Here is a 19,133-nt window from a genome sequence, read left to right as displayed (position 1 = left end):
TTTTTTTTTTTTTTTTTTGTACCGGGGATCAAACTCAGGTTCTTACGCTTGCAAAGAAGGCAGTGGAACCACTGAGCTAAATCCCTGGCCCTCGCTTGCCCATTTTTTGACTGAATCTTTTATTTGCAGGAGGGTCTAATTTTTTGAGTTCTTTATATAGTCTAGATGTAAGCCCTCCGAGGAATACCTGGCAAAAACAGTTTCCCCATTATGTAGATTGTCTTTTCACTTTGTTGATTGCTTCGTTCGCTGTGCAGACGCTTTTTTAATTTGACATAATCTTATTTGTTGATTCTCGGCCCTATTTGCTGTGCAACTGGGGTTCTGTTAAAAAAAAAAAATCCTTGCCTACACCCATGACTTCAAGAGTGGTAAGATATTTGTGTAGGATATTTTGGACAAGTCACAAAAAACAGAGATAAATTGATTGATTTGTTTGTTTGAGAAAAGCTTTGTTTAGAAAAGAAAGTAAGAGAAAATGGTAAGGGACTTTAGCTTGAGGGAGCTGACAAAGATCACGCCAGACTGTAACAAAGGAAAGTAACAAAAATAGGAAAGAAGTCCAGATTAAATAGTAACTGCAGTAACTCTGGAGAAGGGCACTGGGCTGGTGCACTGGGGAGGGTCAGAGGCCAGCTTCTGAGGATGAGCTGGTGGGCCGGGACCCAGCTGATGTTTATCTCAGTCCTGGTTTATAGCTCTGGAATGCTTACAGCTGCAGAGTATTTCTGTTCCCATGAAAGGATGGTCTCTGGAGGTTTCAGTCATGTCAGGTTCCACTTTTCCTGGAATGCAGGTAATCGCAGGTTTGGGACAATGGCTGCAGACTTCCTGGGCTAGCTGAGTGTTCCTGCAGATCTGTTTCCTTGGTGTTTTCATTCTTGAAGGGTAGGTAGTAAGATAGGATAAGTAAATTTTAGGACCAATAACCCCTGCCTTGTCACTTTTAGACAGATATTCCCTGAATGACTATCATGCTTATCTGGAGAGCTCAGAAAGGCTTGACGGCGGAGCTTCACAAAATTAAAGTTAAACTTTGTTCTACTTTTAGTTACCTATTGGACATTTGCAGATCCAAGTGAAGTCATAGTGTTTAGCAAAAAGTAACTTATAAGTCTCTGACTTCCTTAGGAATATGAGTAGTGGATTCTAATTTTGACAGCTGTAGTTTCTTCTGGATATTGAATGTCAGTGTCTCATTCTGTCTGTCTTGTATGCGATGGTCCACCATCAAAACATGGCTCAGATTGTCTGCTAGAAGTCCCACCCTATAGAATGTTAACGAATATTGGTTATAGACTTTTACAAGGAAAATGTAGAGAGCCAAACATATCCAGTTAGCTTATTAGTATAAGAAACTATTTTTTTTTTAAATTAGAGTCCTTTTAAGTGGAGTGTACTTTTTACACACACAACTTCTAGGTGACTACTTTGGAATGCACACTATTTAGGCATATCCAATTATCAAAAATAGAGATTTAAAATGCTTTTCTGTATTGCTGTCTCCAAATAGATTTGTAATACAGAGGTAGAAAATGGTTCAAGATAAAAATGGTTCCATTTCTTTCATCAAGCCCTGTCAAATATATTAATTTTTTTATTGTGTAGGAGAATCATGGTAATATGCCTAATTGATGAACTAATATATTCTGATACTGACATTTTATCATAGAGCAAAGTTATAAAATCTTTTTTAAAATTTTCTTTGGTTAGTATGTTGGTTGTATAAAGTAATGTTCAATAGAATTTAACTAGGACTCTCAGAAAAGCTTTAGCCATATCAGTTATTTTGCTTAAATATGGTCAAACTTATATATGTGTTTCTATCCACATATAAGTTTTCAATGTATGACCATTAGCTAGTTTCTCATAGTTATTTTAGCATAGGGTTTAGGAGTAGTTTATTGGTGTTGTCATTAGCCTAAGATATGAAAGGATCAGGAAATCTATTAGATTGCTTTTTATTTCTTTATTTTTGCATTTTTTTTTTTTTTCTCTTTTTTGGTACCAGGGTTGGAATTCAGGACCATACACTTGTAAAGCAGGTGGTGGGACTACTGAGCTAAATCCCCAGCCCTGCATTTTGATTATTTAAAGCGATACATTTGGGAAATGCTTGAAAAAGTATTTGTATTAAAGTGAATTAAAAGAACATTAAGAGGAAATAGTTACCCTAATTTGAAGAAAATGAAGACTTCATTCTGTTCATTTGACACATGGGCCTGTTTTTCTTTTATTCTTATTTATCACTAACTTGGATCATTTAGATCATTTAGATTTATTAATTTGAGATGTTGGTAAATATCTAAATGCCTCAATTTTTAGTTTAGAGGAAATATTTAGATTCTTATCTTCAGTATAGCAGATTATAGATATTCTTATGCTAATAATAATGATTTATCTTCTTTCCTTTTACAGTATGACATGATGGGAGGAAATCAGACTGCTGTGAGAGAAGAAATGATTCATTTAGCAAACTACTTGGATAGTGTAAGTTTATTTTCTTTCCAATAGGATTGTTCTGCCCAATCATTTGTAGTCTCAGAACAGAATTAAAAAATTGTCTCATTTTGAGTTCTAATTATCATAGGCTTATGTGACTCAGTCTTTCAAAGATGGTTTTTCTAAATATACAAGTATAAAAAAGACTGAGAAATAAAATATTTCATATTAGTAGACTCAGGCGCTTTGTTTTTTTATGAAAAGATCTTTACATTTTTATTCAAAGAATCTTATTTTGCACGAGGCTGCTTCCTCCCCTGAAACTATGATGTCAGTCTTAATTATGTAATTATATGTATGTGATTTAGTTTTAGGTATTGCGTGTTATCTCGTGGGTGATAGTTTATGAGATAATTTTGCCTATAAGGCATGCATTTCCCTGATACGAACATCCGGAATGATGATGGTGACAGTGGTAATAATGTTGACATTCTACTGAGTAGTAGAAATAGAGCCAGTTCTTTGTTTCACTGACTCATGTGTTCCTCACAGTGCCTCTGTGAAGTAGATATGAATTCCACAGTCCTTTACCTGAAATCTTTGCATTGTGATTAGGATTTTATATAAACATTTAGGAAGGTTTTATGGTTTACTGTGTATTATATAACACCTCCAAGAGGATTATGGGACAGCACTTTGTGATCACCTTGGTTTATTTCTGCGGTGCAAGGCATGAATAGTTACCTTAATTGTGTTCCACCACAGTGACAAAATGCCGGAGATCATTAACTTTTCTTGACAAAGATTTTGGTTTACAGTTTTGAAAGTTTCGGTCTGTGTTCCATTCGCTCCATTGTTGATGACCTGTGACGAGATAGTACATTATGGCAGGCGTGTGTAGAACCACTCATCTCGTTGCTAGGAAGCAAAAGTGAGGAAGAAGAAGGGGTGAGCTTACAGTCCCTTCAAGGCCTCTCCCATTAGGCCTCAGCTCTTAGGTTCCACTGCTTTCCCACTGTTTCCCTATAGTTTTATGCCAGAGACCAAGATTCCAACACATTGGCTTGTGGGGAACATTCCAGATCTAAACTGTGGTAATGGGATAAAAACAGAATATGAGTAGCCTTGCGTTATTCCAGGGTGATTTGGGAACAAAGTTCGCCAAGAAGTTAATTTTCAGAGCTGTCAGGTTTTAGAATGGGAGATACAAAGAATTTTTGCATCTCAGTTATGTACCATTTATGAAACTCTTAATTATCATTTTTGAGACTTCTGAGAAGTTAGGGTATATTGAGGGAAAGATTGTGTTTTGGAGAGAGGGAGCTCTTAAGTAGTTATGTTACTTCATATGGTTAAAAGGTTTTTCTCATTTTAAAATGTATATTTTGTACTTTTCTCTTTTCTTCCCAGATGTATATTATGTTAAATATCCGAGTTGTGCTAGTTGGACTGGAGATTTGGACAAAGGGAAACCTGATCAGTATAGCTGGGGGTGCTGGTGATGTGTTGGGGAACTTTGTCCAATGGCGGGAAAAGTTTCTTATAACACGTCGGAGACACGACAGTGCGCAGTTAGTTCTGTAAGTGTTCTTCAGGAAAAGTACTGTGAATGAAATGATGAGAAAAAACCCTTTGCTTAATATGCTAAACGTGTGTGTGTGTGTGTGTGTGTGTGTGTGTGTGTTCTCAGGGTTTTTTGCCTTTATTTAAATGAGGAAAGCTTAGTTGTTTGATAACATAGGACATGATGTTACGATAACGAGACTTCTCTTGTGTTAGGTTTCCCCTCCCCTTTATCCCATGTCCTTCTCCTTTCTTGAGTTTATGTTCTTATTTTGCTATAGCATATTTTTTAGTTGCTTTTTGTGAAAGGATATATAGAATGAAAAAATTTTGACCCTCTGCATATCTGAAAATGTGTTTTCAGAACAGAATTTAAAGACATCTCAGTTTGAGCTCTGGTTAATCCTCAGTCTTTCACAGGTGGTGTGGAGATCTAACCCTGTGCGTCTTGCACTCTGGGCAAGGTCTATAGCACTGAGCTACAGCCCTAGCTCTAGGCATTTTCGAAGGCTCTGTGCTGTTGTCCTCGGACTTCTAGTAACCACCCCCCAATCAAACTGAGGGTCTGCACCTGGTAGCCTAGCACTCTGCCATTAAGTTAAACTTGCAGACACCAATATATCTCTCAAAAGCCTAAAACCATTTTATTCTTGGTCCTTTGTATGTGTCCCGTAGTGTTTCATTGTCAGTGATAACTTGTAGGATTTTCTGTTGCCTCTCAGGCTTCTGAGTTTTCTTGATGATGGTTTTGGGTAGGTCTTTTGTCAATTACTGTACTATGTTCTTGGGTGATTTCAATCTGGAAACTTAAGTCCTTCAGTTTTAGAGTTTTTACTGAATTATTAAATAGGTGATTTAGTCTTTTATTTTATTTTTATTCATTTCTTCAGGGATTACCTTCATTGGGCTATTGGGTGTCTTGTCCTGGTCCTCTGACGTTTCCTGTTTTTTTCCCATTAATTTTTTTTTTTTTACTTATTTTGTTTTTGTTTTCTCTTGTGAATCTGGCTTGATTTAAAGCAAGACACAGAGAATGACTAAATAGGCTTTTGTAGGCCCATAATCCTGAGTTTTAAAATTAATTTTCAGTAAAATTGCTCCACATCTTGCAGCCTCTTGTGATAAATTCCCTGAGTTTGTTACTTTTCCTAATGGAAATTTGTTGAACAAACAAATGCAATACATTTACAGAAAGTTTTTCATGTGGAAGCTTAAAAAACAAAGAACTTGGCTTAGTGTATTTAAAAATGTGTCGGAAAAAACTTTAAAACGCATTTGTAATATTAGTCTCATTTTTCTGATAACGGGCCGGAGGAAAGACAGAGCTGTCTGTTCTCGTTTGGAAATTGTTACTTGTCATTGCCGGTTTTTGCCCAGTTTTTTGTAGGTTTTGCCAATCCATTTGACATTACCTTGAGAAATAGGAATAATGTGTTCCCTTTTCACAAGTACATGTTATAACTTTTACCTTTTCATTTAGAAAGAAAGGCTTTGGTGGGACTGCAGGAATGGCATTTGTGGGCACAGTGTGTTCAAGGAGCCATGCAGGCGGGATCAATGTGGTACGCTGTTCTCGATACTCACCTTTGGGTGTCTGTGTTAGGGCAGTATTTATTGATTTATTGACTCTGTACACTTTCCCTCACCCTTAAAACAGAATTTCAGATATTATGAGGGGCACAGTAGAAACAAAATGTGTTCTTTTCATAGACACTGGATCAACTTTCCAAACTTTTATTATGTTTATTAGCATCTTTTAAGATTGAGAAGACAGTCTATTCAAAAGACTTGCTGGAATCACCTACTTGTTTTCCCATAAACTATTTTGAGTACTCAATCTGTTGGGGTTAAAGTGATTGATCTATTGCTTAATGGGTCTGTCTCTGCTATCAGAATGTGAGTCATACTGTTTTCCTACTAGACTGAGATGTTTAGAATTACTGGATGCTAGATTCATACAGGCTGTCAATATTTAGAGCATAAATTTCCTTTTGTGGGAAAAACAAATCTGAGAGACGAAACACTTCCTTTTTGTTCAGAAGCCTAATCGCTGCCTTCCTGTGTTTGGACAGTTTGGGCAAATCACTGTGGAGACCTTTGCGTCCATTGTTGCTCACGAGCTGGGTCACAACCTTGGAATGAATCACGATGATGGGAGAGATTGTTTATGTGGAGCAAAGAGCTGCATCATGAATTCAGGAGCATCGTGAGTGATGAGTTCTTCCTTCATGCTGTGGTGTTGGAGACCAGGGTTTCTTACATTCTGAGGACTACATTAGTCTATGATGAAAAAATAGGAAGAGTCGTTCTTGATTCCCTGAAATTCATCAGTGAGAAACCTATTTTTTAATTAAGTAATTCCAGATAGCTTTTGGAAGGAAACATTTTTTTTGTTGGCCTAAATGTAACTATACACTTTTGTAAGCCATAGATAGACCAAAAGAATATAGTAGCATGCGAACATATACTGCTACTTTGAGTACAGATTGTGTTGGATTGTATCGGACTGTATCCAAAGTGTACCCACAAACCAGTTCGAGAAAGTACATCATACTCACTTTCAGCAAAAGCAAATCTTGACATATTTCTCAGAACAGCCTCTGTTTTTGGAGATAAAAAGTAGGAGGTTATGTAGAGATGGGGAGAAGAAGAGTAAGCATTTATTAAGCTCTTTTTTATGTGTAGACACTGTTGAGGCCACCTCAAAGGTATCCACACTCTTAATTCTCCACCATCTAATGAAATGAAAGTACCCGGCCCACTGTGGGTGTGGAAAGTGAACCACACACCTGGATTCCTGACTGAGATTTGAAATCGGGTCTGGGTGGAAACCTCTGATCTGCTTTTAGCAGTCCATGGGGTTTACCATTCAGCCACCTTGTCACCTGTGATCTGATTCTAGACAGGCATTCAAAAGTAATTACAATAGAGGGCCTAGGGCTAGACCTCCTCCTCTTTGATGCAGATTCATCAAAATGCAACAAGTCTCTTTTCTGACTTTGCAGCAGCACCTTGAGCAGAATGCTGAACATGGGTGGAATAGAGAAGCTGAGCCTGATTGAAAATTAGATGCGCAAGATGGTCATCTTTTATTTATTTATTTTGATTCATTAAGTTTATTGGTACATTTTAGGTGTACAATATGATATTCATCATCGGGAATCTGTACCTTTACATGCTATAACTTGGTTCTTATTTTTTTCCCCATTCCCCTGCCCTCCCTTCAATCTCTCCATCCCTCCCTATTTTACAAAGACTTTGTTTCCATTTTTTTCTTTTCTCCTATTTATTCCTTTCCCTCCCTTGCCCCTCCCACTTTCCCTTCCCCTTTGGGCCTTATCTTCCTAGTTCACATTATCTGTTCTACATTTTGATCCTTATTTACACTTACAGTTTCTCATACCAGAGAAACTATTTGGTATTTACGCATCTCTTATTTATTTCACTTAAGTATGACCTCAGTGTGCATCCATTTAGCTATAAGTGTCACTAATTTCTCATTCTTTATGGCTGAGTAATACTCTATTTTATAAAAAAAAAAACCCACATCTTCTTTATCCTGTTACCAGTCGATGGGCAGTTGGGCTGTTTCCAAGTTTTAGCTATAACAAACTGAGCCACTATAAACATGGGTGTGCATATGTCCCTGTGCAATGATTCTTTTAATTCTTTTTTTTTTAACCTAAACAAATTTATTCCAGCAATGAAAAAGATTAACATAACACAATGAAATGTATACAAATTTAAAACTGAAGAGCAAAATAAGAACATATAAAATACGTTCACCAGCAATTTCAGAGATATCAGCAAAAGATCAGGGGGCAAAGGTATAGATCAGGGTAAATTTAGGTCTTATATATTTGTCATTTATATTCTAAGTTTTACTAAAATTTGTCTATATTTGAAAAGTTTTTACTTGAGAACAACCTGTGAGAACTCATAACTTTCCTTAGTCTAATAGAGTATCTGCCTTAATATTTTTAGTTCTCTGGGGAAGAGACCCAGCAGGGGAATAGCAGGGTCAAATGGGACCTCTGGACCTAGTTTTGTGAGAGATGGTCATCATTTTTTTTGTTTGTTTGTTTTTTGCTTTTTGAGACAGGGTCTCACTATGTAGTTGAGACTGACCTGGAACTCACTATGTAGCCCAGGCTGGTCTTGAACTCACAGCAATCCTCCTGCCTCTCCCTCCTGAGTGCTGGGATTACAGGCATGTGCCACCACGCCCGGCAAGAGATGGTCATTTTTAACAAATACAGGTGGAGATTGATTCCCTGTGAGATCATCCATGGCCCAAATGGTCACTACTTTTCTTTTCCCACTCAGGCTCCTGAAGCATAGATGGAGGAACAGAATTTTTGCTCGACCCCTTAACTGAAGATCCAAGGACAGTTCTAAGCATATGCTGGTGTAAAGGGAAGACCTAGGCGGGATTTATACTTTTTCAGCAAGAACTAGGCTCAGAAACAGATATGGAGCAATTAAACAGGGCTTAAGCAAAACTATCCTTCATAAAAAGTTACATGCTTATGGGAAGTCTTATGTTTGTAAGGAATTCCTGTAGGAAAAGCAAGTAAATTTGGCATTTGTTTTGGCATTGTATTTGAAAAAATGTGAGTTCAGGGAAACATGAATAATGAGCAATGAAATTGGACAAGAGATTGAAGTGAAATAAAAGAGCATTTAGAGCTGAGGAGGTGCCACCGAAGATTGTGACAGCAACCAGGGACGGACCCGGATGCTGTCCGTTTACCTGTCAGACATTGAGTGCACACTTGGGACCTTCAGTAAGGTAAAGACGCGCCTTTCAAGGAGTTGGCAGTGGACGGAAGACAAACTATCACCTAGTGAATAGATGGATAATACAGAATGCTAAAAGGTGACAAGGGCTGTGGGAATGAAAGAGCAGCATGCAGAGGGCTGGGAGGGCTGGGTGGTGGTGGTGATGGAAAAAACAGACTTCATTCTCTCAGCACGGAGAGGAATACCAGAAAGCTCTAAATGAATAAGTGCTCTCCTTTTTTTTTTTTCTATTTTGGTACCGGGGATCGAACTCAGGACCTTGTGCTTGTGAAGAAGGCTTAATGTTTTCTTTTCTTTTTTTAGTAAGTGGTCTCCTAAGTACATAAATAAATCCTCTATCAAAGAGATGAAAGTATAATTAAAGTATTTTGAAGAGAAGGGTGTTAGTTACTAACATTTTATTTAAAACTTACTGCATGTTTTACCTTAAACATGAATGTAAGATGATCTCATATATACATAAGATGATTCATCAGACTGGGGATTTAGCTCAATGGTTCTGGGGCCTGCCTTGCAAGCACAAGGACCCAAGTTCAATCCCGGTACCAAAAAAAAAAAGAAAGAAAAGATGATTCATCATTTTTCCCAAGAAAGGAGCCAAAAGAGGGAGTTTGGGTTTTTTGGTGTATATGTTGCTCACTGGAATATAATTGCCCTGGGGATATAGCAAATGTAAAAGAAAGAGTTCTGTTCCGGGATCTTGGAGAGGGTGGCTGTGGCTGTAGGAGACACAGATCTCAGAAGAGTTGAGGCAGAAGGACGCTGCTCCATGAGGTGACCTGATAGAGTGGACCCAGTGGAATTAGTGAGCCTTATTCTCCTCCCAATTTATCTTTTTCAGCGCCTTTTTTTGGACTACTTTTAATTGGATGCAGTCCATTTAGGCCAGTCTTAAGTGTGGATTCAGGAGAAGCACTGTGTGGGCTTAGGATTTAGGGGAGTAAACAAAATAGCCCAGCACACACAGTACCTAGTACCAGTACTATTACAAGTTAGGTATCCTAATTTGAAAATCCAAAGTCCAAGATACTCTGAAATCCAAAACTTCTTGAGTACCTGTAAGTGTTTGGTTCCACAAATCTGCCGTAACCATTCTGAAAAACGAGGGGGAGAAAGCTGTCTATATTTGCCAAAAATTTTAGCTGTCTTGGAATCAGCTTAACAGGAAGTTTGTAGGACTTGTTTAGAGAGATGCAGTTTACTGAAGGTCGTAACAGATAATTAAAAAAAAAATAATTTGAGTAAAAGCGCTATTTTCTGAGAATACTAAATATTGAAAATGTATCTTCATCAAATTACATCATAAATTTAATACACCACATCATGTTCCACACATTTATATATTACTCTCATTTTGGGATGAAGCAATGAATTTAAAATCAATTTGAAAGAATAATGTTGTGATCATAGTGAAGAAAATTTTGAAAAAGAATGTAGGTGCCTGAGGAAGGTTGTCAAACAAGGTTATTAGTATGTTTTGGGAAAGTACAGTATTAATTCAGATGAATGATAAAGGTATCAGTAGACTCATACATAGTAGAAACCTCAGGAAATTGACTTTTAAAAATTCTGTTGTGGTAGGAACATTTACCCTCTTAAAAACTTTTAGTTATGTAGTATGGTGTAGTTTTCTGTAGGTTCACTGTCCCACCGTAGCAGATCTTTAGATTTGCGACTGAAATTTTATATCTACTGATCAGCAGCAGTTCCCTGAGGCTCCCTTCCCCAGTCTCTGGCCAGCACCATTTTATTCTTTGTTTCCATGAGTTTGATTATTTCAGATACCTCTTTTGAGAATTGTGCTGTATACTTATCCTTCTAAGATTGGCTTATTTCACTTAGCATAATGTCAGGTTCATCCATATTGTTGTAAATGGCATGATTCCTTTCTTTTTAAAGGCTAAATAATATTTCATTACATGTGTTACCTGTGTGTGTGTGCATCAACCAGTAGAATATAGTCTGCCAAAAAAATGTGTACGTACTTCAGGAAAAGGAAAACTTGCATGGATATTTTAATTCTAAATTTGTTGAGACATCATGAGATTAATACAAGTTACCTTTGGTCTCTGTAATACAAGAGCTGCTCAAAGTGGGGTCTGTTAGCTTCCACACACTTATTAGTACGCTCTACTGCTGCTTGGTCATTGAGATTGCCGCACATGCATTTTCATTTCTTCTCTAAGGGCTGGCCGGCAGTGACTTCTGTGATGCACGACATCCTCTGGGTTCCCCCAGGTGAGGGCAAAACTATGTATTGAAATAACATCGTATTATTTTTCTTTTCCTGAAGTGTGCGTGCATGTTTTTGGGTGGACTCTGTAGTTCAGTATTAATATTTTAGACCAGTTTTTCTTTTCCTTATGTATACTATTGGCAGATTCTGTATATATACCACATTATCTTTATCACCTGTGGGTGGGTATTGGGATTGTTTCCATATCTTGACTATTACCAATACTGCTACAGTAAACATGGGGGTGCAGATAGCTCTTCAGGATTTGGATTTTAATTCTTTTGGGTTTATATACAAAAAGCAAGGTTACAAGATTATAGGGTAGTTCTCTTCATTTTGTAAATGAACATCCATGTTATTTTCTGTAGTTCTGGATCGTTCTATATCCCCAACAATTTAAGGGAATGTATAAGGATTCTAATTTGTTCAAATCCTCATCAATCCTAATTATCTTTTGGTTTTGATAATAGTATTCCTTATGTGTGAGCTAATATTTCATTGTGGTTTTGATCTGCCTTTGCTCAGTGTTTGGTGATATAAAGCATCATATACCTAATAGCCTTTTCAATGTAGTTGGAGAATTGTCCACTCAAGTTCTTTGTTGATTTTTTTTGGTGAGCAATTACTGTTACTATGCTATTGAGTTATAGGAGTTTCTTACACATTTTTTTTTTCCTCATTGAGTTTATTGGTACATTTTAGGTATGCAGTACAGTTACATTCATCATTGGGATCTTCTACCTTTACATGACAGGTCTTGGTTCTCATTTTTTCCCCATGCCCCTGCCCTCCATTCACCCCTTCCTCCCTTCCCTATTTACAAAAACTTTATTCCCATTTTTTCATTTTCTCATATTTTTTTCTTTTCCCTTATTTTCTTTCCCCTACCCTTCCCACTTCTACATCTTTAGTCCTTTTCTTCCTATTTCACATTGTCAACTATACCATTAGGATCTTATTTATAATTATAGTTTTTCACACCAAAGAAATTACTCGGTATTTACACATGTGTGACTTACTTATTTCACTTAAGAGCATATCCTCGGGAGCCGGGGATTTAGCTCAGCGGTTCGGTGGCCTGCCTTGCAAGCGCAAGGACCTGAGTTCAATCCCTGAAAAAAAAAAAAAAAAAAAAAAAAAAAAAAAGTATATCCTCAATATGCATCCATTTTCCTACGAATGACTGTAGTTTCTCATTCTTTATGGCTGAGTAGTATTCCATTTTGTAGAAAAAGCATATCTTTTATCCAGTCTCCAACTGATGGGCAAATGGGCTGTTTCCAGGTTTTAGCTATTACAAACTGTGCCGCTATAAACACGGGTGAGCATATATCACTGTGGTATGATTCTTTTAATTCTTTTGAAAAGATACCCAGCAGAGGGATAGCTGGGTCAAATGGATCCTCTAGTCCCAGTTCTTTGAGGTATCTCCATATTGATTTCCATAGTGGTTGCACCAGTCTGCACTCCCACCAACAATGGAGAAGGGTTCCTTTCTCCCTATAACCCCACCAACATTTGTTATTGGTTGATTTCTTGATAGTACCCATTCTTTGTGGGGTGAGGGAATCTCAGTGTTGTTTTCATCTGCATCTCTTGATTGACCAGTGATGTTGAACATTTTTTCATCTATTTACTTGCTGCTTTTACTTCTTTGTCTGAGAAATGTCTGTTCATTTCAGATGACCATTTTTGAATTGGGTCTTTATATTTGGGGGGGCAGATTTTTTTGAGTTCTTTGTATATATTTTCTTTTCTTTTTCTTTTTTTTTTTTTGTGATACTGGGGATCGAACTTTGGACCTTGTGCTTGTGAGGCAGGTGGTGACCCCACTGAGCTAAATCCCCAGCCCTTTTTCTATTTTTACATTGCTATTGTTATTTAATTTTTATTAGTACATGACAATACTTCACGAATATATTCATTATAGGTAGTTGGGAAGTACATGATGATCTTAATTCTTTTTATACCCCCTTCCCCCTGCCTGCTCTCCCTCCATCTCTTAGTTCCCTGCCCATTTGCCATAGTTTTGCTATCACGTTCGAGCTGAGAAATGGAAATGTACATAAAATATGTACATGCACAACATGTGCATTTATATTCTGTTTAGTATTTTTAATTTTAATTAATTGATTATTTATTTTTTTGGTATTGGGATTGAACACGGGACCTTGAGCTTGTGAGGCAGGTGGCAGCACCACTGAGCTAAGTCCCCAGTCCCTGCCGGATTTTTTGATGTTTTAATGTTTATGGCTTGATATTTTTCATCATTTCTGGAAAATTCTAAGTGATTATAGCTTCACATATTGCCTCTTTAAATATTTGCATCTGTACATAGTGCTTTGCTCTTTTTTCTATGTTTCTAATAAACCATTTAAGATCTCATTGTGTCTCCTTTGACTTTTATCCTTGGTTATATACTACCTATCATTTTCTGTTTCTTTTTATGTAATTTCTTCTGACTTCTTGCAGTTCATTGATGATATATCTTATTTAGTCTGCTGTTAAATCTATCCAATGAATTCCTATACAAGATTGTCATTTTTCTTTCTAACCAAACAAGCATAAATGTTTACGATTATTGTATGATGATCTTAATATCAGAAGACTTCATTGAGCTAAATCTGATCTTTTTTCTTGTTTTTCTTATAGTATCTTGTGTCGCCTTCATTATTATTATTATTATTATTATTATTATTATTATTATTATTATTATTATTATTATTATTACTTTTGTTACCAGAGATTGAACTCGGATCTTTGAACCTGCAAGGCAGGCAGTGGAACCACTGAGCCAGATCCCTGGCCCCTTACTATGTTTAGATAGTGTATATTTCATTGCATTTAAAGAATGTTTTTATAAGAACAGTTTCCAAAGTAAGATGATGTTGCCCTTAATTTGGATAGTATTAAATCTTTTTTTTAGCGCAAGTTTCATACCCTCCTTGTCATACACTGTTGAATGAATATTAATTTCATGTTCATTATTAGACCCTTTTTAGATTCAAGTGATAGAGATGTTTGATTTTCTTCCAGATAACTTAGTTTAAATCAGCCAGTTCTGTGTGATAAAATGCATGATCTAACTTTGTGATATGATTTTATTTTTTACGATACTTTGGGGCCCAGCAGTATTTTTCCTCAAGTGCCACTGTGGGATTCTTGAGTGTGAGGGGCTCTCCCTGGACAGTACCTTTCTAGAGAAATGGCTTTCTTCACTCTGCCTCTAAGTGCCACCGTCAGAAAGCCTTCATAATCGGGTGTCCTTTTCTCCCTCCACCTTGCACTTCCTCATTCTAAATTGTCAGGATCAGGATAGTAGTGGTGGAGGTATGTTCTAGCTATTCCCAGATTACTCACGGAAATAATGAATAATAATATAAGTAATACGTTCTCCAGTGTGGTTTTTAAAATCATTTCCTGGTAGATGATTTCCTGTCGATCTTTTGAAGGAGGTTTTGGAAAGCAAACCTACATGTGAGAAAAGAGGAAAAGATATTTTAAATCATACAGTCTGTAGTCTAGAGGTAATATGTAGAAAGTAAGAGTACTGAAGTTGCTTGATGGTCACATATCAGGAGAAAGACCTTTCTTTTTACTGTAGGTGCCAGCCAGGGGTGTTGGTGGAGCAGTGACTTGACTTCACTGATTGATGCCTCCAGGGCCTTGCAAAGCATTGCAGAAGTCCATTGTCGGTACTGTTTGCTCCTAGCTCCACCTGCTGAAGAGAACCAGCAGTGCTTATGTTTTCTAATTTTTGGTACTATTGTCAAACATAAGTGAAGTATTTCTTTGGTAGGTTGTTCAAGGGTCAAACATTTAAAGCATTTTTTAGAAAGAAGTTATTTTAACTACTAAGTAACACGCTCATTTCAGAAATTAGAAGTGTTTAGAAGTGGTAGATTGGTGCAGGTTATAATTAAGGACCTAAGTGTAGGAATATACACACGCCCACCCAACTCCTGTGGTTATTGTCTAATTAATGCATTTTTGCAGAGATCATTATGCGTATGTACTATGTGACAGGCACTATACTTACCAAGGTCAGCACTAGGAAATGAACATTTACAAGCCCATTTGAGATCCCCATTGTTTCTCAAAGGGTGATCCTATAGCACGTGTTGGACACTTCTCCTCCGTATCTCAGAGTCTGTTGTCCCTTTAAAGTCGATCTGGCCAAACTTCCCCACATGACTTAGAAGTAACTCCTTCCTTCTACTGGCTCAGCACAACCTTGGGTCAGTCTCGCTTTCCTTCCGCGTCATGGCTGTTCTTCTAAAGCATAAGTAATCTAACCACTCTTCCTGCTTCCCCTGTTATCGTTCTGATTTGTCTTGAGTAGATTTTCCTAAAAGCTGTCTTTCAACCTTCGTGCTTAATTTAGCAATCCTACTGAAATGTAGATCAAGTCCTGTGTGTCCTTTTTCATACTTTCCGTTGTTTGCCCATCCTACCCCAGTGTCCCCAGTTCGCTCATATTAAAAGGAGACATCTTTATAGTGCTCTGTTCCCCCTCTGCTGAGTCATCTCTCTTTACTCAGTCCCTTACTGGCTCATTCTGCCTCAAGCCCTCTGGCTTTCTTATTGTCCAACACATGTGCCTTGTGGGCTTCTGCCTTAGGTTCTTTGCACCTCTTATTCCTTCTCCCTGTAATGTGCTTTTCTGTTGTGCAGGTGTATATATATTCAGTAATTTTATTGGAATATATTTATAGAAATAGGTGGTCAGAGTCTGACTAGGCTGTCAAGGAAGTTAGCAGAAAAAGGAAGACTTTAGAATTGTGGTTGGTGGCAGATCTGAAGAAGGCCAGGCCTCAAGATAAAGATGCAGTGGCCAGGCCTGTGTACTTCCCTGGGAGATAAACAATAACTTGAGATTATATAATTAGCACCACCTGGTCCGGTAAATCCAGACAGGCCTCAGAGGCCCTGGTGGGTGACCAGAGCGTCTGGACCCATCTCTCCCCCCGAAATGCCTGTGTTCTTTTTCCATGTGCTGTTGCCGTGTGACTCATTTCCCTACTGGATCAGTATTGGCTAAGCAGCTATACTTGTGATTCTGTAGGTTGGTTGTGGTTTGACTCATGTTGTACCTATGTTGTGACTTTGCTGTACAAATTACCCCGACAAGGAGCCTCTGTGGCCACCCCTTTGAGGACCCTTCCTGGAAAGCCAGGAGCCAGTCCTCTCTTCTTATTTCCAATGCAGTTCTCCTGATTCCTCCCTTTGGCTTGTGACTTTATTTCACGATGTTATAGGACTGTGAACTTGGCACCTTTCACATCTAACGGGTGGGAGTTATAGTTCTCCTTTATCAAATATATCCAGTTTTGACTGAAAATGTTGCTGCCCGGACTGCTTTTTAAAATCACCATTCCTTCTCTGCACAGCTTGTTGGCCTCACTCCCTGCCTTGTTCCCCATAGCACTCCTCACTTTCTCATACTCTCCTGTTCTTGTTCAGAGTCTACTTTGCGCCCTAGAATAATGTAGCCTTCACACGGGAGGGCCTGTGGCTCTATGTTCACAGTTGCATTCCTTGCACCAGTAGGGTGCCTTGTACAAACAGGGTCAACACACATTTTTGGAATGAACAGATGATTGATAGTACACAGAAAGACTTCTCTTCCCAATATTCTTTTTCTTCCCCTTGACAATATTCTTAAGAGTGACAAGAAAAAGATTACAGAAAACAAGGCTCTCTGTTATTGTCGCAAGACTTGTGCTAGATCTTTTTTCCATGAATCAAAACATATGCCCTTGCATATGTTTTTTCACTATGAGTTGACTGTTCATGTTTCTCTCCTTTTTCTGACAATGTATTAAAAATCTTTCAACATCTCATATCCAAAGACGTGTCAAATAGTAGTTGGCAGTATCACAGTGTCTTAGGCAGATTGCTAATTCCAAGAGCGGGAAGGCAGAACGACTTACTTCCTTGGAAACTTGTTGGGAAAAAAGAGTGTATCACGTCTATCCAGGGCAAAATGTCTCCAAGAAGGATTTGTTTCTCAGAGTTCTTTGGGTGTACAAAAGAGCAGCGAGAGATGGAGGTGGCTTCCTCCATGACTGTGCTGCAGCGTAGTTTTCAGTCCTTTTTGGTGCCATTGCGCAACTGAAAGAAGAGATTCTTTCAGGTGTCACATCCTGGATGAGTGCAGCAGTTGGACTTTGACCAACCAGGAACTGTCACCTTACATTAGTAAAGAATTAGAAATATAAACTTAGAAGGAATAACAAAATCACTTTAATTGAAAGAAGGAAGAGAAATAGGGGAGAGACAGCTACCTTCCTTGCTGGATGAAGTTAAGGCAGGGGGTCTAGAGCTGGTGTCCCTGAGATGTTGTTCTCAGTCCCTTTTATTACGCAGCATAAAGGACTCCCTCAGAAATTTGTTAGAACTTGATTGGCTGTTCAGGCCTTGAGACCCCAATATGGCCACTGACCCCGTCCTTCGCCTGCGTGCAGTCTCTTGGGTAAGCCCATTGGCCTTCCTTTGACCTGCCAAGGTGCTATCTCTAAGATTTATGGTGGGCCTCTTGTACAAGGCCTCACTAGCACTTAGTAAAGGAATATGTGTACATTCTGGTGCAGTAACATGGTGAGAGAGTGTGTGTTGTACGCTATTTCACACACACACATCAATTCATTTTTTCATTAACGGATATTTGGGTTGTTCACATGTCTTGGCTGTTGTGAATAATGCTGAAAATGGGAGAGCAGGTATCTTTGTGGAGTACTGATTTTGTTTCCTTTGTATGTGTCTGGCAGAGAGATTGCTGAGTCACATGCTAGTTTTGTTTTTGATTTCCCTAGGAGTCTCAATGATTTCCATAATAGCTGCACCAGTCTACATTCCCATCAGCAGGAGACAAGGGTTTCCTTCTTCACACCCTTCCCCACCTTAGGTTTTGAGTAAAATCCATCCTAATGGTGTAAGGTGAGATTTCATTGTGGTTTTGGTTTGCATTTTCCTGGTGATCAATAGTACTGAGCATTGTTTCATATACTGGTTAGGCATTTGTACATCTTTGTTTGAGACAGGTGTATTCAAATCCTTTGTTCTTATTTTGAACCCAGGGGCTTGTGCATGTTGGGAAAGCATTCTACCACTAAGCCACACCCTCAGCCCTTTTAATTTATTTTTATTTTTTTGTGAGATAAGGTCTCTCAGAGTTGGCCCTGTTGAAGTGGTTGTCCTCCTGGCTCAGCCTCCTGAGTAGCTAGAATTATGGGCATGTCCCAGTATGCTCAGCTCTTTTGCTCATTTTTATATTGTGTTCTTTGTTATTTTGCTATTGAATTTTGTGAGTTTACAAATTTTTGATATTAGCCCCTTATCATATATGGTTTGCGAATATTATCTCTCAGTCTATAGGCTCCCTGTACAGAAGCTTTTTGGTACTATAGCTGTAGTAATCAAAACAATATTGTACTGGCTTAAAAGCAGACCCGTAGACAAGTGGAATAGAAAAGAGAGCTCAAAATTAAACCCGAATATGCACAGTGAACTAATAAGGGGGCACAATGGGGAAAATAACATCTCGTCAATAAAGGGTGCCAGAGAAACTAAATTTCTGCATACAAAAGAATGATACTGGACCCATATCTCTCACAGTTCACACACACACAGTGGACTCAATATGGATAACAGAGATATAAGACTTGAAACCATAAAACTCCTGCAAGAAAACAGTGAGAGAAAAGCTCCTTGATAATTAATCTTAGCATTTATTTTTTTTCTTTTCCTTATTAAAATTAACACATTGACTATGAGTTTTACTGTGACTTAAAAAAAAAAATTGTACCAAATGCTGAGGCCACAGAAGAAGAAATAAACAAAAGAGACTACCCCTCAATGTTTTTCCTCCTTGTAGTACTGGGAATTGAACCCAGGGCCTTTGTACTGAGCTACATTCCCAGCCTTTTAGTTTTTATTTTGAGACAGGCTCTCACTGAACTGTCTAGGCAGGACTGGAACTTTCAATCCTGCCTCAGTTTCAGAGTGCTGGAGGAGTATGCTGCCACACTCAGCCCTCTGATGAAAGTTTCCTGTAATTTGGGTTTCTCGCAGACATAGGCATACATGT

At 38.1% G+C, this 19,133-nt stretch overlaps 1 protein-coding gene across 1 annotated transcript in view; it reads left to right on the top strand.

Moving 5' to 3' along the window:
• LOC104848972 (disintegrin and metalloproteinase domain-containing protein 9) overlaps positions 1-19,133 on the top strand; it is an 85,494-nt gene that overhangs the window by 19,907 nt on the left and 46,454 nt on the right. The window contains exons 8-11 of the mRNA XM_010605230.2: positions 2,419-2,490; positions 3,853-4,022; positions 5,486-5,567; positions 6,078-6,211. Coding sequence (XP_010603532.1) covers positions 2,419-2,490; positions 3,853-4,022; positions 5,486-5,567; positions 6,078-6,211 — 458 coding nt within the window. The remainder of the gene's footprint in view (positions 1-2,418; positions 2,491-3,852; positions 4,023-5,485; positions 5,568-6,077; positions 6,212-19,133) is intronic.

Source organism: Fukomys damarensis, unplaced genomic scaffold (genome assembly GCF_012274545.1).
Source record: "Fukomys damarensis isolate Sample0158 unplaced genomic scaffold, DMR_v1.0_HiC HiC_scaffold_18, whole genome shotgun sequence".
Lineage (NCBI taxonomy): Eukaryota > Metazoa > Chordata > Mammalia > Rodentia > Bathyergidae > Fukomys > Fukomys damarensis.
This window is presented reverse-complemented; position numbering and strand designations above follow the sequence as displayed.